Source organism: Microtus oregoni, unplaced genomic scaffold (assembly GCF_018167655.1).
Source record: "Microtus oregoni isolate MIOR12 unplaced genomic scaffold, Mior012 000011F_ref0000422, whole genome shotgun sequence".
Taxonomy (NCBI): domain Eukaryota; kingdom Metazoa; phylum Chordata; class Mammalia; order Rodentia; family Cricetidae; genus Microtus; species Microtus oregoni.
Window position 1 is genome coordinate 51787810 of NW_024543070.1, and position 22291 is coordinate 51810100.

The 22291-nt window shown below is 45.9% G+C and overlaps 1 protein-coding gene and 1 long non-coding RNA gene across 2 annotated transcripts; one reads left to right on the plus strand and one right to left on the minus strand.

Moving 5' to 3' along the window:
* Positions 1 to 1279: 1279 nt before the first annotated feature.
* Positions 1280 to 14088, minus strand: LOC121453151. The gene is made up of 3 exons (XR_005974978.1): positions 13961 to 14088; positions 12326 to 12389; positions 1280 to 1435 (listed from the first exon to the last, which is right to left on the minus strand). It is a non-coding gene; the product is annotated as an uncharacterized LOC121453151 (long non-coding RNA).
* A 131-nt stretch (positions 14089 to 14219) lies between these two features.
* Positions 14220 to 21886, plus strand: Thoc3 (THO complex 3). Its single transcript, XM_041659618.1, has 6 exons — positions 14220 to 14542; positions 15303 to 15459; positions 16682 to 16886; positions 18246 to 18407; positions 18500 to 18600; positions 20862 to 21886. Exons 1-6 carry the CDS (start codon positions 14276 to 14278, stop codon positions 21023 to 21025), a joined length of 1056 nt encoding a protein of 351 aa, XP_041515552.1. The 5' UTR covers positions 14220 to 14275; the 3' UTR covers positions 21026 to 21886.
* The last annotated feature ends 405 nt before the right edge of the window (positions 21887 to 22291 follow it).

The window sequence follows — 22291 nt, forward strand, 5'->3', positions numbered from 1 at the left end:
AGTCAGTGAGCTCCTTTAGCTCAGGTAAGCTGTTTCTGTGGGTATCCCCATCATGGTCTTGACTCCTTTGCTCATATTATCGCTTCTCCCTCTCTTCAACTGGACTTTGAGAGCCCAGTGCTTTGCTGTGGATCTCTGCATCTGCTTCCATTAGTTGCTGGATGAAGGTTCCATGATGACAATTAAGGTGGTCATCAATCTGATTACAGGGGAAGGCCATCCTCTTCAGTATTGCTTAGGGTCTTAGCTGGGGTCATCCCTGTGGATTCCTGAGAATTTTCCTAGTGTCAGGTTTCTTGCTAGCCCCATAATGACTCCTTCAATCAAGATATCTCTTTCCTTGTTCTCCCTCTCTGTCCTTCCCACATCTTGACCATCCAGTCCCTCATGTTCACCTCCCCCCTCCTCCCTTTCCATCTTCCCTTTCCATCCTCCCTTCTACTCCCATCCCCACCCTCACAATTTTTTTCAGGAAATCTTGTCTATTTCCCCTCCCCAGGGGGATCCATGTATGTTTCTCTTAGGGTTCTTCTTGTTATCTAGCTTCTCTGGGCTTGTGGACTATAGGCTGATTATCCTTTGCTTTACATCTAATCTACTCATGAGTGAGTACATACCGTGTTTGTCTTTCTGGGTCTGGGTTACCTTACTCAGGATGAATTTTTCTAGTTCCATCCATTTGCATGCAAATTTCAAGATGTCATTTTTTAAAAAAAAATATTTATTTATTATATATACAATATTCTGTCTTTGTCTATGTCTGCAGGCCAGAAGAGGGCACCAGACCTCATTACAGATGGTTGTGAGCCACCATGTGGTTGCCGGAAATTGAACTCAGGACCTTTAGAAGAGCAGGCAATGCTCTTAACCACTGAGCCATCTCTCCAGCCCAAGATGTCATTGTTTTTAACCACTGAGTAGTACTCCATTGTGTAAATGTGCCACGTTTTCCTTTTCCATTCTTTGGTTGAGGGGCATCTAGCTTGTTTCCAGGTTTTGGCTATTACAAATAATGCTGCTATGTACATAGTTGAGTAAATGTCCTTGTGGTATGATTGACATCCTGCTGGATCTTGAGGTAGGTTGATTCCCAATTTTCTGAGAAACTGCCATACTGATTTCCAAAGTGGCTGTACAAGCTTGCACTCCCTCCAGCAGTGGATGAGTGTTCCCCTTACTCTACATGCTCTCCAGCATAAGCTATCATTGGTGGTTTTGATCTTGGCCATTCTGACTGGTGTAAGATGGTATCTCACAGTCGTTTTGATTTGCATTTCCCTGATGGCTAAGGGCGTTAAGCAGTTCCTTAAGTGTCTTTTGGCCATTTGAAATTCTTCTGTTGTGAATTCTCTGTTTAGATCTGTACCCATTTGGTATTTTGATGTCTAGTCTTGTCTTGAATCCACCTCCACTAAAAAAAGTTCCATTCCCTGCACTTTAAAAAATAATAATAAATCTTAATTAAGTTGAAAATTAAACTTAGAAAAACTATAAAATTCAAATTTAAGTCACAATTAGATACTGCTTCTTAAGATTATTATTGTTATTTATTTATTTTTTAAGACAGTATTTCTCTGTATAGCCCTGGCTGTCCTGGAATTCACTCTGTAGACCAAGCTGGCCTTGAACTTAGAGATCTGCTTGCCTCTGCCTCTCTGGTGCTAGGATCAAAGGTGTGTGCCTCTGCCACGCAGCTAAGATTTATTTGTTTTGTGTGTGGGTACATGTATGCACACATGTGGAGGTCAGACCTCCTACTGTGTGGGCTCCAGGGATCAAATTCAGGTCTGCAGGCTTGGCACATTCTGGCTTGTGTGTTCTCTCTCAAGTGGGATAAGAGCTGTACCTGTCCTTACAGGTTAGTACGCAGATTAACTAAGTTAATGTAGGCAAGCACTTAATGAAAAGTCTCTTTTACTAGTAACGCCATTTATTGGCCTTAGTATGAGCTGTCACATCTGAATGCCTCGGTTGGCCAAGATGGCAAATAAGATAATGATGGGAAGCAGGAACTGTGAAGGTGTCCAGAGGCAAACCTAATAATGTAGGGAGAGGAGGTCCTGACAGAAAGCCAGCCTCCTGCGATCACTGAGGTCCCAAACCCCTTGGGAATGACAGAATAAGTCTATTACAGCTTTAGCAATTGATTCTCTGGCTGCTTGAGGGTCTTTGAGGTTTTGCCCCAGGGCTCTGTGAGACTTGTTTTGTTAGTTCCTCTAATCTCTTCCCATAGGAATTTATGATCTGTATAAAGCTTTGTGGTTCCATCTGCTTTCCAGAGAGTCCATATCACAACTGAAGATTCCCTGGCAGCCTAAGATACCGTGTTATGGGTAATGTCAGTCACACGCCTTTTCCTCTGGGGTTTTTGACAAGTTTTGTCGGTCCTACTGCTGTGCTATCAAAATTTAGTGGAGCAATTAAAATGGGCCAAGATGGCAGAGCTGCTTCTTTAGTTTTTCTTTTTAATGTGTATGAGTGTTTTGCCTGCATGTTTATGCACCACAGTGAGTGCAGTGCCTTCTCAGAAGACAGAAGAGGTCGTCAGATTCCCTGCAGCCAGAAGAGGGTGTCAGGTCCCCTGGAGTTGGAGTTGTGGGCTGTTGTAATTCGGGTGCTGGGGCTCTATAACCTGGATCCTCTATAAGAGCAGCCAGCGCGCTTAACTTGAGGCATCACTCCAGCCCCAAGACGGTGGGGTTTTTTAATAACTACAATGTATATAATTGTGTGGCCAGGTGTGGTGGTGCATGCTTTTAATTCCAGCACTCTGGAGGCAGAGGCGGGGGGATCCCCATGAATTTGAGGCCAGCTTAGTTTGCATGATGAGTTCCAGGACAGCCAGTGATATGTAGAAAGACCCTGTCTCAACAAACAAACAGAAAAGATAAAATTGTGATATGAATACACACAAACAAGAGAAATGGGAGAGGGAGAGAGAGGGGGAGCAGGGGAGGGGGAGAAATGGGAGGGGGGAAGAGAGAGAGAGCGTCCAAATCTTACCACAGTATTTCCGCTTTGATGCAAGCTACTATTTATTTGTCCCATGTACCATTTATCTGTTCTAACTCATGTTTGGCCAGTATTTATTAAGACCAGCATGGTCCCCACTAAGGGTAAAGGCTCGTTTTATCTGTGTTTTGTTTTCTGAGTCACCAAGAGGGGTTCGAAGCTAAAGTTTCAGCTCAAGCATTGAATTTTACCTTAAGTCTTGCTAAGGTCTTGAGTTGGAGAGGAGACAGAACTGAAGCTGGAAAAGAGACTGGAGAGACCTTTGCAAGACTTAAGGTAAAATTCAATGCTTGAGCTGAAACTTTGCCTTTGAGCCCCTCTTGGTGGCAAAGTGAAGATAAATACAGGCTGGGGGATTAGCTTGCTGCACAGGCAGTAGGACCTGAATTTGGATCCCTACTACCCACATAAAAGCTGAGCATGGCCACGCATGCCTGTAACCTGAATGCTGGGGAGTAAGAACCGAGAAGGAAGGCCCACTGGGGCTTGCTGGCCAGTCAGCCTTGCTGGAAAACCGCCAGGAAAATGAGGTTTGAAGCGATGCCAGGGAAGTGACATCTAGTGATTGAGATGAACAACTTCATTGTTTGGTCAATTATTAATTTGTCAGTGTAGATGTACCATGCGGTTCTTCTTAACTGGTAGGAAGCCGGCAGGATGGAGAGGTCAGTTACGGACCAGTAATTGAGTTGGAATGGCCAAAACCAAGGCCGTGCCAAGTTATATCTCTGTTGATTACAGGAATATCCGTATCGCACATTTGTCATTGCTATAATGAAATAATTGACTTACAAAGTAACATAGAGAAGAGGGGTTTTAGCTCACACTCCTGGGGATGGAGAGCCCAAACTGCCTGGCACAGCACTGGCTCAGATGAGGATCCCCCTGCCTGCCTCACACCATGGCAGAGGCAACATGGTGGCAGTGGTTGTAAGAAGGGACCACATGGTGAGACAAGAAGCCATGGAAGGGTTCAGTAACTGGGGTTCTTTTTCAATCTTGCAAGAAGTGACCAGTGTCTGTTAAGTACCACACCAGTTTCCTCTGAGGGTGCTGGCCCCAGTGACCTACTCTGCTGCATATCTGTTCAGTTTCTGCATCATGGTCTTACTCTACAGCCTAGGGACTGCACACTCTGTTTGGTTTCTGCATCAGGGTCTTACTCTACAGCCTAGGGACTGCACACTCTGTTTGGTTTCTGCATCAGGGTCTTACTCTACAGCCTAGGGACTGCACACTCTGTTTGGTTTCTGCATCAGGGTCTTACTCTACAGCCTAGGGACTGCACACTCTGTTTGGTTTCTGCATCAGGGTTTCACTCTAGAACCTAGGGTAGCCTCCAGTTCACAGTCTTCCTATTTGGCCTCCCGTGAGTCCTGGGATCAGGATGTTGATCACTCTACTCAGCTTAGCCCACTTTTTTTTCTTCAGTTTTTCAAGACAGGGTTTCTCTGTAGCTTTAGAGCCTGCCCTGGAACTCACTCTGGAACTCGCCAGACTGGCCTCGGACTCACCGAGATCCACCTGCCTCTGCCTCTCGAGTGCTGGGATTAAAGGTGTGTGACACCACTGCCTGCTGGGTCCCTTGAGGACAGGCCTTCGCACCCCCACTTGATCTGTTTTGCACTCTTGTGGTTGGTTGTTCCGAAAACAAGAACAAAAACAAGAACAATCTGCTGTTTTCAGCAATATTTCTAAAGATGTTTACCCCTTCCTGCTTTTGCTGGCTCGGCCTCCCCTGCTGAGGGCTATATATACTCTGTGAGAAAGTGGAATAAAGGCTTCTCTGCATAACCTGAAGTTGTGCTGTGTGTTAATCCCGACGTCCCTCTCTCAGAGAACTACAGTTGCTGTTCTGGCATGGCAACCGCCCAGCCCACTTTTTTTTTTTTTAAACTTGGGTATTTTGCCTGCAAGCATATCCATATGCCCTGGAACTGGAATCACAGTCAGTTGTGAGCTGCTGGGAATTGACCTGGGTTCTCTAAAGGAGCATCTCGTCCTCTAAACTGCTGAGCCATTGCTCCATTCTGTAAGCCCTACCATTTGACAGGGCCCACTACTTAGTTTTTTTGGGAAAAAGGGTTAAAACAGACATCACAGGTTGGCCTCAAACATACTGTATAGCATAGATGATCTTGAATTCCTGACCTTCCTGCCTCAACCTCACTAAGATCAAGTCACCACACCCATCTTTAGGTCCACCAGCTCTTAACATTGCACGCGGGCATCAAGTGTTCCTCCCTCCCTCCCTCCCTCCCTCCCTCCCTCCCTTCTTTCCTTCCTTCCTTCCTTCCTTTCTTTTTCTTTTTCTTCTTTCTTTTCTCTCTCTCGCTCTCTTTCTTTTTATGGTTTGGGCACAAGGTTTTCAACACATAGATTGGATAATAATGTCCAAAACTATTCTGAAAATCAGTTAAGATTATATGTAGGGCCAACAATTATAATCCAAAAACAACAAGCCTCTGGTATGAACTGCTTCCTTTTGTTTTAATTTTTTTACGAGAACTTTTGTAAGTGTCTCTAGAGCATGTGAGGTGGGATCCGGGAAACCACAAACTGGAGCTCACTGTAGACTCAGAATACCTATGTGCACATGAGCTGTTGCCTTTTCCCCCTCACACTGGCACGGTCCAAGTGACACTTCTTATTCTGAACCTGCCAGTCGTGATGGAGCAGAACCACTTTGATCATGAAGCTATGGACTAATGAGTTCCCTTCCCGCGGGCTGAGAGGACAGGGAAGTGAGGGAAAGTTATGCTTCATAACTCTCTTCCCTAGAGCGAGGTGGGGCAGCTCCCAGTGAGCACAGGGGCTGGCTGCAGAGACCTTGTCCCTCCTGCCCCTCAGCTTGTTTGGTCCTCCCACAGCTGAATGGGCCGCATTAATCACCCAGGGGTGGGTGCTATGGAGAAGGCTCAGCCATCACACCTGGCCCAGTGGGTGGCACACTGACATGGCAGAGGGACTGTTTGCTTGCAGCCTGCTTGGGTCTGTGAGGGATTTGCATGTGCAACTCAATGCTGTGTGCCAGTGGGTGGTATGGGGGAGGAAGGCAAAGCTCCAGGTGGCTGGAGCACCTAGAAGGGGTAGATGTGGGGGAGGAGAGGTCTTGAGTACAGTGGGGTCACATGTGCAGGTGGCAGCACAGCAAGGTATCCTGTGGTGGAGAAGATGGTCAGGTGGAGTGGGGGAGGGGACTGGGTGGGGAGAGAAGTGGGAGTGTCAGTTGGTAGGGTACTGGTAGGCAGGAAGAGATGGGGACCTGGGCTCAAATTCTCTTTCTGGAAGAATCTGGACAAGTTACTTCACCTTCATGATTTTTCTTTCTTTTAAATATTTTTGAATTGTATTTTGTTGTAGCTCAAACCCAAGCCTCACACAAACTGGGCTGTGCTCTTCTACTGAGCCCATGGTGGTCTTTAAAGTGTTAATATTAGCAGAGTGGCTGGGGTAGAGTTTGTTGGTGTTAAATACCTGCACATTACAGATGTCTGGTAAAAAGCTCTTTTAGTCATGCAGGTATAGCATCCTAGAGCATGCAGGTATAGCATCATAGTGCATGCAGGTATAGCATGTGCAGGAATAGCATCCTAGCACATGCAGGTATAGCATCATAGCAATGCAGGTGTATCACGTGCAGGTATAACATCATAGCACATGCAGGTGTAGCATCCTAGCACATGCAGGTGTAGCATCATAGCACGTGCAGGTGTAGCATCATAGCACATGCAGGTGTAGCATCATAGCACATGCAGGTGTAGCATCATAGCACATGCAGGTGTAGCATCATAGCACATGCAGGTGTAGCATCATAGCACATGCAGGTATAGCATCATAGCACATGCAGGTGTAGCATCATAGCACTTGAGTATAGCATCATAGCTCATGCAGGTATAGCATCATTGCACATGCAGGTATAGCATCATAGCACGTGCAGGTGTAGCATCATAGCACTTGAGGTATAGCATCATAGCTCATGCAGGTGTAGCATCATAACATGTGCAGGTATAGCATCATAACACGTGCAGGTATAGCATCATAGCATGCGCAGGCATAGCATCATTGCACGTGCAGGTATAGCATCATAGCATGTGCAGGTAAAGCATCATAGCACGTGCAGGTATAGCATCATAGCACGTGCAGGTATAGCATCATAGCACATGCAGGTAAAGCATTATAGCACATGCAGGTATAACATCATAGCATGTGCAGGTAAAGCACATGCTAGGCTGTGCTCATGCTGTATAGACTTTGCTGCTGTAGGAAGGGCTTTCACTATGGCCTGGGCCCATCACCTGAACAAAGAGATAGAAAAGAGTCTAGCGTAGTCTTTAATAAGGATGGTGTGGAGTGGGAAGGGATTCACAAATGGACATTTAGTATTTCCGTCTTAATTACTGTTCAAGTGCTATGAGGGGACATTTAATTGGTGCTTGCTTGCAGTTTTAGGGGGTTAGTCCATTACCATCATGGTGCAGAGCACGGAAGCAGGCTGGCAGGCACGGCACTGAGAGCTTGTATCCTGATTTGAAAGCAGCAGGGAGAGGAGGGGGAAAGACTGGGCTTGGTACAGGTTTTTGAAACCCCAAAGCTCACTTCCAATGACACATCTTATCCAACAAGACCTCATCTCCTAATCCTTCCTAAATAGTCTACCAACAGGAAACCAAATATTGAAATAAATGAGTCTTTGGGGCCATTCCTATTCAAACCACCACATTCTACTCCCTGGCCCCCATAGGCTTGTAACTACATCATAACACAGGAATGCATTTAGTATAACTTCAAGAGTCCCCATAGTCTATCACGGTCTCAAAAGTTTAAAAGTACAAGCCTCTTCTGAGACTCAAGGCAATCTCTTAACTGTAACCCTCTTATAAAAGCAAACATTAAGGTACATACCTTCAATATTCAATGGCACAGAATATATATAATCATTCCCAAAGGAAGCAAAGGGGGGAACGATAGGAAACGCTGGACCAAAGCAAGCCAGAACCCAGCAGGGCAAACTCTAGATTCCCAACTCCTTCCAGCTTTGCTCCCTGCAACACACTTCTCTCTCACGGACTGGCTCCACACCCGGTTTGCAGCTCTCCTAGCCAGATATCCCATAGCTCAGGCATCTCTAGCGTCTTGGTGTCTCCAGCAAAATCCGGGCTTTACCATCAAAACTGTAGCGGGTTGCTGAACTATAGTTAACACCCATCTCATGAAAGCATTCTTCAGAAAAACTTTAAGTGCTAAAATCTTGGGTAAACTGGTCCTGTAGACCAGCCATACATTTCTACACAGCGTGTCCCTGACCTCAAGGTTATGAGAACAGCCTGACCCTGAACTGCCATCTTTCTGCTTCTGTAAACAGCACTCGCTTGCTTCCTGCAGATGCCCACAGCTGCCTTTCTGAGTAAGTGACACAATTATGGTTTTTGCCTGTAAAAGCTCAAGAAAATTGGAGGTCAGAGCTGTTTCCTTCTACTCTGTAGGGGACAGCTCTGCTGGTGGAAAGTAAAGGCTCCATGTCACTTGACTAGTTCAGGCCTCTCGGGCGGTCTCTCTTCAGCTTCCTGTAACATTTGGGGTACCACTGAGATCCCTGGGGAGAAAACCCCAATACCTGAGGTATTGCTCCTCCTAGGCAAGGGTTCCTGGTCCTAGTGGAGACCACTGAGGACATTCCTCAGTCCCACGAACAGACTATCCCCCCACCAACTTGCCCCTTAAAACTTTTGGAGGGAGTCCATCTGCATACTTGTATCTGGGACCTTTGGAGGTAAGAGAAACCTGGATAGCCAGGCGGTGGTGGCGTACGCCTTTAATTCCAGGACTCAGGAGGCAGAGACAGGCAGATCTCTTCGAGTTCGAGGTGAGCTTCCAGGACAGGCTCCAAAGCTACAGAGAAACTGTCAGAGAGAGAGAGAGAGAGAGAGAGAGAGAGAGAGAGAGAGAGAGGGAGGGAGGGGAGGGGAGGGGAGGGGAGGGGAGGGGAGGGGAGGGGAGGAGAGGAGAGGAGAGGGGAGGGAGGCCTGGGTTTTTTACTTCTGGCCAGTCTGGGGCACCAATCAGGGAACTTGTGGGAAAAATGAGTCTGGTATGTGGCTGGTATGCCACCACACACCCTAATCTGTGTCCTGTGTCCATTGATTTTGGGTTTGTTTTGGGTGTGTTTTTTTCCCCCCAAGACAGGGTTTCTCTGTGTAGCCCTGGCTATTCTGGAACTTGCTCTGTAGACCAGGCTGGCCTCAAACTCAGCCTGTCTCTGCTTCCCGAGTGCTGGGATTAAAGGTGTGTACCACCACCACCGCTGAATGCTAGGACTAAAGGCTAGTGCCATCACCACTGAATTCTAGGATTAAAGGTGTGTGCCACCACTGCCTGGCTTGTTAGTTTTATCTTCATTGTCTCTGTCCCTTGCCTGTACTTCTCTGCTCCCATTGATCGTCTCCAGTTTTAGGCAGACTTGGGAAACCGAACCTCACTGATGCTTTCAACCTTCCCCTTGTAATGAATATTACAAAACTTTAAATTAGGTTTCAAAACAGGGAAATCCGAGTTTGAGTCCACTTCTCCAAGGGAACTCCATTGTCCAGCTTTCAGTGTGTGTTGGCCAGATGCCAACATCTGCAATATCTAACAGCATGAGCCAGGTTGCTCAACATCGAAGTTGCTGCCAGGGTTTAGTCCAGCAAGAGCTGGGCACCCAGAGTAGTTTCTCTACATTCGAGCATGGCTAGACATCCTAGGAACACAACCTTTCTGGCTGCTGGAGACCATAAACATGGTATCCAGAAGGTCTTAGCAATGTGGAAGAATAAGTCCCCCATACTGCTTGAGAACCCTGACCCTGAGTTTCTGCTGCCACCCTATCTATCCCCTGCCCGTGACTCCTGAAGCTACTGCTCCTGACTCTACCTTTAGTCCTTCCCATACCCATAGTGGGTCCCCCTATGCCCTACCTCCCTGCTCTTGGTTGTGTTCAGGGTTTCTCTCTCCTGACTTGTCCTCATAGGACCCAGCCCCTCTGGGTTCTTGGTCCCTCTCCTCTAAGGGAAGCCACAGGTGATGGTGACACCTCTCTTGCAGCTGGCTCCATTTATGGATTATTGTCCCCATTTCCACCAGCGATCTTCATAACTGGAAGATCAAACCCCTCCCTCTCTGACAAACCCAAGGTTGAATGTCTGTTCTAGAGACCAAGTTTTCCATTCACCAACCTACCTGGGATGACTGCCAGCAGCTCCTCCACACTCTACCTCAGAAGAGAGAGGGGATCTGGAGGGAAGCAAGGAAGACCACAGCCTCTGAGGTCCTCCGATTCTGGCAACTATCACTCATTCAGAGGATCCTTTAAAGATTAAACTGACCTGGCTGGGTTCCAGAGGTGGATCCAGGTCCACAGTTTCCAGATAAGACACAAAAATTCCCAAGTATTATCAAAGCTGGCTCCCCTTCCTACTATGTCTTCTCTGCATTGACTACTGTGCTGGATAGCTTTAGGTTAACGTGACACAGGCTAAGCCATCTGAGAGGAAGGAGCCTCAACTAAGAAAATGCCCCCATAAGATAAGGCTTTAGTAGCGGAGGTGGTGCACACCTTTAATCCCAGCACTCAGGAAGCAGAGGCTGGTGGATCTCTGTGAGTTCGAGGCTAGCTGGGTCTATAGAGCTAGTTTCAGGAACAGCCAGGGATACATAGAGAAAACCTCTCGACAAAGATAGAACAAACAAACAAATCAGGTTATAGGCAAGCCCTGTAGGGCATTTTATTTTCTTAATCAGTGATTGATGGGGGAGGGCCTGGTCCATTGTGGTTGTTTCCATCCCTGGGCTAGTGGTCTTGGTTCTACAAGAAAGCAGGCTGAACAAGTCATGAGGAGCAAGCCAGTAAGCAACACCCTTCCATGGCCTCTGCATCGGCTCCTCCTTCCAGGTCTCTGCCACTTGAGTTCCTATCTTGACTTCCTTCGATGAACAGTGTGATATGGAAGTGTAAGTCAAATAGACCCCCCCCCCCCCAATTTGCTTTAAATGGTCATGGTGTTTCACTGCAGCAGTAGAAACCCTACCTAAGACAACTACCCAAGTCTAGGACAGAAATAAATAGAAATAAATTCCCTATGATAATGTTTTCATTCTAACACCTGGGTAAGATTAGCTCATATTGTAAACACTGCTGACTTCTGTCCAAAGGAGAAGTTAAATGCTGAAAGTGTGTTGGGTGCTTGTCTTGCTCCTGTGTGTAAACCTGTCCAGGATATTGCTAACCTAACAGGTTAACCCTTCAACTGGTGTCCTTAAGCCCTATCGTTATAAAGATTCTTACAGCTGGGGAACAGCTTCTAAAGATGAAGCAGTAGATGCAAGATACCTCCATACTCCGTGTTACAGTACACCCACAAGACTCGTGCTGAAATACAAAACCACCCCCCCGCCCAAGGCTTCCCCAAGGAACAAATTGTTCCCACACTGAGGCTGTCTTCTATGGGACAGTCGTATTTCTTTGCCTGAAGTTTTTAACTTGTGAACAACACGTCTATAATTATATTCCTGATAACTTGTCTCACAGTACCCCCTGTTGTTTAAGCAGACTGTCTGTTTTTTTCCCAACAGTCTAGGAAGAAAAAACCCAGGCAGGCGGTGGTGGTGTACACCTTTAATCCCAGCATTTGGGAGGAGGCAGAGACAGGCAGATCTCTGTGAGTTGGAAACCAGCCTGCTGGTCCATAGAGTGAATTCCAGGACAGTCAGGGCTACACAGAGAAACCCCTTCTTGAAAAACCAACCAACCAACAAAACAACCAAACAACTAACCAACCAAACAAAAAGAATACTTTGCTTTGTCGTATGTTAGTCCTGTGACTTGGAGTAGGCCACTTTGCCTCCAACACAAGAAGGATGCAAAAATATAAAAATATGTAATCATAAAAATATTTGAAAAAGAAGGGTAAAGAGGAAAAAATCAGGTAGCAGATACTTTTCAACCCAAAGACTCAGTGACTTCATTGGCACTTTATTTTCTATAAAATCCCCGCAGTTTCCAAACACGTCTGATTGCAATGAGACCGGAAAGAGAACGTGGAAGCAGGCGCTCCATGCACATGTGGCTTCATTTATTATTCAGGACCCGTATTTCCTCTCATGGCTGTACACATTCTTAGAAATTCCTCGTCAACTGTTTTGGCAAAATTGCCCCAATAAAGTGTGGCACTCACAAGTTTGTATAAAGATATTCACTGCCACATTATTGTGAGAATAAATTGATTAAGGAAACAAGAGAATAAAGGATTATATAGCTCTATAATTTAAAACTCACCCTTGAAGAAGAGACATCTGTATATCCCCACAGGAAATGCCCTCCTGGCGTGGAGTGGTAATACCTGCTCAGGATCCCAGCAGTGGGGGAGAAAGGCAGGGAGGGTGAACAGAAGTTCAAGGTCAGTTCTGGCTGTCTAGTGAGTCTCGAGCTAACCCCAGCTATAACTAACTGCAAGTCCCTTTCTCAAGGAAAAAAAGAAAGACAAAAACAATCCCCAAACAATTGAAAGTCTGTATATATCTATGAAAGAGAGAATTATCTAAGGAACGCTGCATCCTGCTATAAACCTTGCTAAGACGCTCCGCTCGCCTTGCCTCTGCAAGGCCGCTTGTTTTTTTTCCCCCACTATTAAAAAAATATTTAATCCCGTGTAAATAAGTGTTTTTTGCATGGGAGCCTGGTGTCAGTGGAGGCCAGAGAGGGAGCTCTCTTGGAATTGGAGTTACCAAGAGTTGTGGGTCACTTTATGGGTGCTGGAGAGAGAACACCCATCCTCTGCTAGAACAGCAAGTGCTCTCAACCACAGAACCATCTCTCCACCTCCTCTATTTTCTTTTTATTTCTTTTATGTGATGGAGCACACCTTTAATCCCAGCACTTGGAAGAGGCAGGTGGATCTCTGAGTTCAAGACCAGCCTGATTTACAGAGTGAATTTCAGGACAGGCTCCAAAGCTACACAGATAAACCCTGTCATAAAAAGCCAAAAAAATTTGCATATATATATGTACATATGGGTACATGTTTGTGCCTTTGTGGGTGTGTGTATGCACATCTGTGTGTATGTGCAGTCCATGGAGGTCAGTCCTCAGGCATGTTGATAGTTTTGTTTGGAGACAGGGTTTCTCACTAACGTGGAGTTTGCCAAGGAAGCTAGACAGCTGGCCAGTGAGTCCTGGGGCTCTGCCTGCCCCTGTTTCCCCAGTCTTGGGGTTACAAGCCTGCGATACCACAGTTGGCTGCATACGGGCGTTTTCACACACGTATATATTATGTGTTGAGCATATTCCTCTCATGGCCCTATCCTCCCTATCCTGAGCTTGCAGCTCTTCTCTTCTCATCCCGGGAGCTCACTACTGATTCTTTCAGCTGGATTTTTTTTTTTTGAGAAATTTTTTGTTTTATGAGTGACATAAGGATCTGAGAGGTGCATGTGGCATACACAAACGGTCATTTTACTTTTCACCCCTTTTAAAAAAAATTTGCTATCATGCATGAGCAATATATTCTAAAAACCAAGACCAAAAGACAAAACAAAACCCCCAAACAAACCAAACCCCAAATCATCCAAGCAACCTTGCCCAACCCAAATCAACAAACCCATGCCTCTTATCAATTCCTTACATTTACAAACAGCTAACGTTTCTCCTGGAGCGAGTACTAGCAATGGCCTCCTGCTTTAGGGGAGGGATGAGGGTTTTGTAGTGAAAAAAAAAACAACACAAGAAAAAGGATATTTTTAGCCTGGTGATGGTGGTTGCACACCTTTAATCCTAGCACTGGGGAGGAAGAGGCAAGCGGATCTCTGTTCGAGGCCAGCCTGGACTTCAGAGTGAGTTCCAGGACAGCCAGGGCTACAGAGAGAAACCCTGCCTTGGAAAAACAAAAAGGAAAAAAGAAAAAAGGTATCTTACTGATAGGTAAACTGGAGGCTTTAATCTTGGTTCTCTTCTTCGAATAAGCAAGACTAGAAAAACAGGTAAGAAGACCGTTAAAAAAGTTGAACTCTCCCAAACGAAGCAAGTTTAGGGACCAATCATTGCTATTCCAAAAGGGAAAGTGGATGCCCGTTGCATACTGGGATTTGTAGTCCTGCCCTCCCCCAGGTAAGACGCGCCTGCGCCGAGCGACGCAGCGCTCTTCTGTGCGCATGCGCGCAGCAGCGGCGCCAGGCCCAGTTGTCTAGCTGCCGGTACACAATCTTTGCTGAGGGCGGCATTGAGGGCGGCATGGCGGTACCCACGTCGATTCTCGGGCCCCCGCCGCCCCCGCAAACCGGTCCCGGTTCGATGGTGGCCTGGTGCTCTATGAGCAGTGGCCCGTCTCGCTACGTGCTTGGGATGCAGGAATTGTTCCGAGGCCACAGCAAGACGCGCGAGTTCCCGGCGCACAGTGCCAAGGTGCATTCGGTGGCCTGGAGCTGCGACGGCCGTCGCTTGGCCTCGGGGTCCTTCGACAAGACTGCCAGCGTGTTCTTGCTGGAGAAGGACCGACTGGTGAGCTTGTAGGGCTTAGCTCTGGCCGGGAAGAGGTTGCAGGAGGGGGCAGAGGAATGGAGAGGAGCGTGACCTGTCGGTGGTGGTAATGAGGAAGAGTGTGATGGGGCTGGAAGAGTTGGGGGGAACGAGTGGGGTGAGGCCGCCTGGAGGAGAGCTGAGTATGAACCTAGTGGCAGTAAAGAGGTGTGGCGAAGGGATTGTGAGCTAGGGAAGTTGAATCAATTGGCTGAGAGTGGTGAGGGTCTCCAAGAGCCCTGGGAAGGAATCCCTGACGGGGAGTGGCTGGGAATTGATGGAGTGGTAGAGTCCCTAAGGGTGTCGAGTAGGTTTTATCTGAACATGATAGCACGGGGTTGGAGAGATGGCTCAGCGGTTAAGAGCACTAGCTGCCTCTTCCAGAAGACCTGGGTTCCGTTTCCATCTCCCACATGGCAGCCCACAACTGTCTTTAACGACAGTTCCATCGGATCCGGCATCATCACACAGACATATATGCAGGCAAAACACCAATGCACATAAGACAAAAATATTTTTAAAAAAAGAAAATGATAGCACAGACTTTGGGAATGGACAGGTGGATTGGGATGATGGTGGTGGTAGAAAAGAAAATAGGGAGGGCAGGAAGGGCAAGAGTAAGGGTGAGTGTCGAAGCTCAGAGCAGTTCACAGGGGCAGAAGTTTCGGAAAGGGCTGGATTAAGCTAGGTTGCAGGTGGAGGCATGTACATCTGTGTGAAGTGGCATCTGGGTTCTTTTCAGGTCAAAGAAAACAACTACCGGGGACATGGAGATAGCGTGGACCAGCTTTGCTGGCATCCAAGCAACCCTGACCTCTTTGTCACAGCGTCTGGAGATAAAACCATTCGCATCTGGGATGTGAGGACTACAAAATGCATTGCCACCGTGAATACCAAAGGTAACCTTGGAACGAGGAGCTTTAGGTGGGAAAGCTAGGGTAATTGTCAGCAACCATTTACTATGTTCTTTGTAGCTAGCGCTCTACATCGTGGGTTATCAGGATGGATACGTATGTCTGCCTGGAGGAGACAAGGAAGAATAGAATTTGAGTACTTTTGATTATCTGTAGAAATTCCTGGTCGGAGTGAGAGGGCAAGCAGTCGAAACAATACAAAAAGGGATAGCATGTGCGAAGGCATGAAGAATTCGGGAGGTTCTGGCAGGTTAGAATGGCTAAAACTCCGATTGTCTTGGTTTTGAAGAAGCAATTGAAAAGTTGTACATGACATTTAAACACTGTTCATGTCATATAGTATCCTGTAAATCTTGAGCTATCATAATTGACTCCAAGAGGTCATTTAAAATTTTCTTTCAGAAGCATTTTTGTTATTATTATTATTTGGTTTTTTGAGGTAGGGTTTCTCTTTAGCTTTGGAACCTGTCTTGGAACTAGCTTATGTCGACCAGGCTGACGTTGAACTCACAGAGATCCACCTGCCGCTTCCTCCCAAGAGTGCTGGGATTAAAGGTGTGTGCCACCACCACCCGGCTGTATTTTTTCATTTTCAAGAATGTGTACCACATTTGTACAGATGCCCGAAGAAAGCATCTTATCCCCTCTAAGTGAACTTACAGCTGGTTGTGAACTGTGGGTGCTGGTAATTTAACTGGGGTCTCCTGGAAAACAAGTGCTCTTTGTTTTTCAAGACAGGGTTTCTCTGTAGCTTTTTGAGCCTGTCCTGGAACTCACTCTGTAGACCAGGCTGTTCTTTCAGACATCTGCCTGCCTCTGTCCCCCGAGTGCTGGAGTTAGAGGCATGTGCCACCACCACCCAGCTCCCACAACAAATTCTGATAGATTTTAAAATGCACTATAGATAGTAAAGTGTGAAAAAAAGGCATTTTTGATTCAATGAAGTTGAACATTTTAACTTCATGTGTTCAGCGTACGAAGCCTGGCTCTTGATGACAAGAATGGTACCTGGGAGTGGCATGGTGTGGTGCTTTAGACAAATGCTGAGACTCACAGTTACCATTTGGCCAGTGGATGCTTCCGTCCATTGACCTGGTGATGTGAGCACTGAAGATAGCTCTGATCTTCTTTCCAGGATAGCAGAATAAGCTTCTGGAGGAGGCTGGGCAAGGGTGATGTTGGTGACGGACTGTGTCTGGGTTCCCAGGGGAGAACATTAATATCTGCTGGAGTCCCGATGGGCAGACCATTGCTGTGGGCAACAAGGATGACGTTGTGACCTTTATTGATGCCAAGACACACCGTTCCAAAGCAGAAGAGCAGTTCAAGTTTGAGGTCAACGAAATCTCCTGGAATAACGATAATAACATGTTCTTCCTGACCAATGGCAATGGCTGTATCAACATTCTCAGGTGAGGGGTTCTGGCTGAGCGGGACTGTCATACCTCTGCACGGGTGCTATGTCAGGTACAGAGATGAGTTAGGTGTGAGCCTATCTTACAAGACCTGAAGAAGAATATTTAAAAATTCTAGTTTCAGACAGTTAGTGGTAGTGCATGCCTTTAATCCCAGCACTTAGGAAGCAGAGGCAGGTGAGTTTGAGGCCAGCTTGGTCTACAGTGTGAGTTCCAGGACAGCCAGGGCTGTTACACAGAGAAAGCTTGCTGTCTCAAAAAATAAGCAAAGAAAAAAAATCCTAGTTTCTTTTAGGCACATTTGAAGCAGATAGTCTGGATTTTATTGAGTTCTTACTGGTATCGATTGTATCATCCTATTTGACTGACAGGGGACTGAGTTTGTAAAGATTGCTGACCCAGGGACTTAATGTACCTTGAATTGTGGCTAATTGACTCCCTTAAAATTTCAACTCAAATATTATTTTCCCTCTAGCCAAGTCACTTCTATCCATTTTTTTCCTCTTTTTTTTTTTCTTCTTATTTTATGAGACAGGTTTCTCTGTGTAACAGCTCTGGCTGTCCTGAAACTTGCTTTGTAAACTCCCATCCTTCTATCCTGATTTCTCTCTGAGATAAGAGGAGGGTTTTAGTGTATCTTATGCACTTTCTAACTTCCTGTAGGAAGCATTCTTAATTCTATATTATAGTGTGTGTTTTATTTATCTCTGTCTCATTATACTAGCATTTTCATGGTGGAAAGGCTGTGCTTGTCTTGTTTTCCACTGAATTGTTGCCTAACCTAACGCCTGTCTTAATGGTGGGAGGTCAGTAAATATTTGTTCTATAAGTAATTGAAAACATGGCACTAAAATTCAGGTCCATAGGGTCTATGGCTGTATCAGTTATAATCATGCAAGACAGAGGGGCGTAGATGCTGTGGTGGAGAGGGTGGAGTTTGCTGTGCATCCCAAGTTAAACAGAACAGAAGTCATCATACTGAAGGAGTGATATGTTTATAAACCTGTAGGTACTTTACTGTGCTTTCTTTGTATTTCTTGTATTGGATAGTTTTGCTAGGTACAACAGTCCTGGCTTCATTTTTTTCTTCTGTGTCTTGGGTGTGCTACTCTTACTTTTTTATTTCTGCTATAAAGTGGTGCTCTCAGAAAGCCCAGAGGTGATGTGGTTTTCTGGGAAGCCCAGTAACCTCACCAGTTTATCTTGATGTTAAATGGTACAGGTTCACTTAGGCCTGTGTTGTGCTCATTTAGTGGCTTGAGCAAATCTTTCTTTTAGGGAAGTTTTTTTTTCTTTTGGTGTTTTAGTGCCACGGTCCCTTTCTGCACATTGATGGCTGTGTGTCTTGTTTGTCAGCTACCCTGAACTAAAGCCTGTGCAGTCCATCAATGCCCATCCTTCTAACTGCATCTGTATCAAGTTTGACCCTATGGGGAAATACTTCGCCACAGGAAGTGCAGATGCCTTGGTCAGCCTCTGGGATGTCGATGAGTTAGTGTGCGTGCGGTGCTTCTCCAGGTAAGGAGCTCTGCCGCCTTTCCTGTCGGGTAAACTAACTGTTCCTGCCTCCCTTGGGGTCTATTCTGATGTTTCTGTTCGTTTTCTTATAGGCTGGATTGGCCGGTGAGGACCCTGAGTTTTAGCCACGATGGGAAGATGCTGGCGTCGGCCTCAGAGGACCATTTCATTGACATAGCTGAAGTGGAGACAGGTAACTGTGTGAGACCTTGTGTCTGATACCTGGCCTCAGGCCTTTGTTGGCATGTTTCAGCTCTGCACCATGCTACTTCACCATCCTATCCGACATGGACTTGTCTTGAGACCAATTTGTTGATATGACTGTCAGTTTCACACAGCGATGGGATGAAAGCACAGGAAGAGGTGCCAGATTTGAAGGGAAGTGGCTTTGCATTTATTAGTTCTTCATTATAAAAGTGTATTTTTCTGAGACAGGTCTAACTTTGTAGCTCTAACTGGCCTGGAACTCCTGATATAGATGAGGCTGGCCTTGAACTTACAGAGATCCATCTGTTTCTGCTTCCTGAGTGCTGGGATTAAAGTGATACACAATTATGTTTGGGAAAAAAGCTTTTTAAATAAGAGACAAAGAGCTGGGCATTTGTGTGCATTTTCTCCCAAGCCCTACTGCCCTCCCACCTTCTGGTTTCTCCTGTCAGTTTTCTGTGTTCCCCAGTTTTGCTTCTACTTTGAAGTAGTTTGTAAATACATGCTTTTATGTATTTGTAAAATCTAGCACCCCAAATGCGAGAAAGCATGGAGTGTTCACCTTTCTGTTGCATTTTGCATGATTCTCACCAAGTTGTGATAATCTGTCTTGGTTTTTCCCTGTAGCTGTGATAAAACACTATTAAGAAAGCAGCTTCCTAAAGAAAGGATGTTCTGGCTCACAGTTAGTTACAGACCGTCACGGCGGGAGCCAGACAGAACATATTACATCATGACCAAGAGCAGAGAGCCAGCCATCTGTGCTCAGCTTCCCTTCCTCTGTTTAGTCCAGGGGCCAGCCCCCAAAACTCACATTCCAGGGGGTCTTCCCACCTCAGGGAACTCAGTTAAGAAAGCCCCTCCCAGGCATGCCTCTTCTGGACTGAAGTTCAGGGAGACCCCCTTCACGGGTTGTTGACAATGCAGACTGGCCTCACAGTCCTAACTGAACCATCTGCGGTATGTAAAGTACTTTGAGAGGATAGTGGGCCTGTGTATTAAAGAGATAAAGGCTTTTAATCTTGGGTGAGTGTAGCCAACCACTCAGCAATGCAGGGCCTTTAGGGCAGGCTTCTTAAACTTTCTCCAGCTGTGGCCCAAAGGGGGCCGGTACAGTTGCTTGAGAGTTTTCATGTGACCTTGGTTATATAGGTCTACAGAACAGTTACTGATAGTGAGTGATAGTGGGTGGAGCCCAGATCACCAGCTTTGTTTAGTAAACGCTGGTATCTGATGAGCTACTTTGCCAGTTTCACATTTTTAGGTCCATAATTTAGAGATAACTATTGCTAATTTTTTGTACATTTCTTTTCAGTCTTTTTTTTCTGTCTATGTATTTTTATTGGAGTAAATAACTCCTATTTTTGGTAGGTTGAAACAAGGTAAGAATGAGTTTTTATTTTATTCCTGATAATGTATAGAATAGAACTTATTTTAATAGAATTATTTCTGACACACCACACAATTTGCAGTAGTCTGTTTGAGCTGGTGGCTTGGATTGTATGTCATCTGGTGATTAAGCTCTGCAGTAAATCACCGGGGTATTTATCCTAGTTAGGTTGCTGTTGCTGTGATGAAACACCATGACCAAAGCGATTTGGGGTTTATTCCCACATCATCATCAAAGGGAGTCAGGACAGCAACTCAAACAGGGCAGGGACCTGGAGGCGGGAGCTGATGCAGACACCACAGAGGGGTGCTGCTTACTGGCTTGTTCTTTGTAACTTTCTCAGCCTACTTTCTTATAGAACCCAGGACTACCAACCCATGGATGGCCCCACCCAAATTGAGCAGGGCCCTTACCTGTCAATCACTAGTTAAGAAAATGCTACAGAGAAACCCTGTCTCGAAAAAACCAAAAAAAAAAAAAAAAGCTGCCTTACTGGGCAGCTTGATTCGGTGAAGGTCAGTCTGTATAAGGTGTCAATGATAGCTGTCCATTGTTCTTCAGGGGAGTATAGAGCCTGTCACCTACCTGTGTGTGACATCTCTATGCTTTGTATTCTCTGTGAGGACTTAATGAATGTGCTGCTTAATCATATTCCTTATGGGGCCTGGAGAGATGGCTCGGGGTTAAGAGCCCAGGCTGCCTTTCCAGACGGCCCGGTTTCAAACATTCCCAGCACCCACATGGCAGTTCACAGCTGTCTGTAGCTCAGTTCCAGAGAATTTCACACCCTCACTCCAATGGACATAAAATTAAACAAGTTATTAAAAAAATAACATTCTTTATATTGATTTCTGTAGGGGACAAGCTGTGGGAGGTGCAGTGTGAGTCCCCGACTTTCACCGTGGCTTGGCACCCCAAGAGGCCTCTGCTGGCCTTTGCCTGCGATGACAAAGATGGCAAATATGACAGCAGTCGGGAAGCTGGCACTGTGAAGCTGTTTGGGCTCCCGAATGACTCCTGAGAGCGGCGGAGACCTTCCTTTGTGCAGTCTGCTGTTCTCTGGACTTTGTGGGCACTCTGAGTGTTTATAAATTGTCGTAGATTGCAACGCTGTGGTTGGACTGCATCCCTAATGCTCTCTGTGGTTCTGAGACCAGAACTGACCTTACAGGGCTAAGCAAGTGCTAACTACTTAGCTACATTCCCCACCCTGTCCAGCCTCTTTTCCTGGTTTTTGTTTTTGGTGTTTTGTGTTAGCTGTTTCCATCCCTCCCCGATTGCCAGTAAGTTAATGAGGGCTATGCAAGTGTGGGTCCTGATCCATTTTAGGGTTCTCTATGGGAACAGAACTGATTGTGTGCGTGTGTGTGTGTGTCTATTCTGGTACTAGAGTCCAGAGGGATCCCTAGAGAGCTTACACTGGAGTCCTGAGGAAGTAGGTTCTAATACCAGCAAAGAAATGTCTTAGCAACAGGATAGATGAACTTGGCAACGAGAGTGAGAACAAGCAGGCAAAAAGCAAAATCTTCCTTTCTCCATGTCCTTTTTTAGGGTGTCGGGTGCCAACAGAATGTGTGCCCTGGATTTAGGGTAGGTCTTCCTACCTCAAATGATCAAGAGAAATCTCTGAGATGTGCCCTGCTGGTTGGGTTCAGTGATTTCCAGGTGCAGTCCGAGCTGATACCCAAGGTTAGCCATCACGTGACCAGCACACGTCCCCTGTGGGAGCCCTGTTCCAGGTTTGAGATCGATGGCAAAGTTTGCTGAGCACAACTTAGGCAGTGCTTAGGCAGTGCTTATTTAGAGAGAAGGCAGGACAGGGATGGGATTTTAAAAATAATTTAAAGAATTGAGCATTTAATAAAACTGATTTTTATTATAATGCTTCTAAAGTTATGATGTTACTATTTTTATTCCAGTCAGCTGCTGAAGTTTTTAAATTTTGTTTTGTTTTTAAGTCTGAGAGGTAGAGTTTATAATCCTGTGTAACATTCTAACCAAGAACTCTGAACTGTAGTGCTGGGCTGCGGTAGTACTTTAATTACATGGTGTGTGTGTGTCTGACCTCCTTCTACCTGATTTTGTACATAACAAATTAGGGCAAACACAGAGAAACATTGTAAAACAGAAACAAATACTAAATCAGATTGAGAAAAATGCAAATACTAGAGAGATGGTTCAGATTAAGAGACTGCTCTTCCAAAGGACCCTGGTTCAATTCCTGCAACTGTATTTTCAGCTCCAGGGTGTCCAACACCCTCATATAGACATGCAGGCAAAACACCAG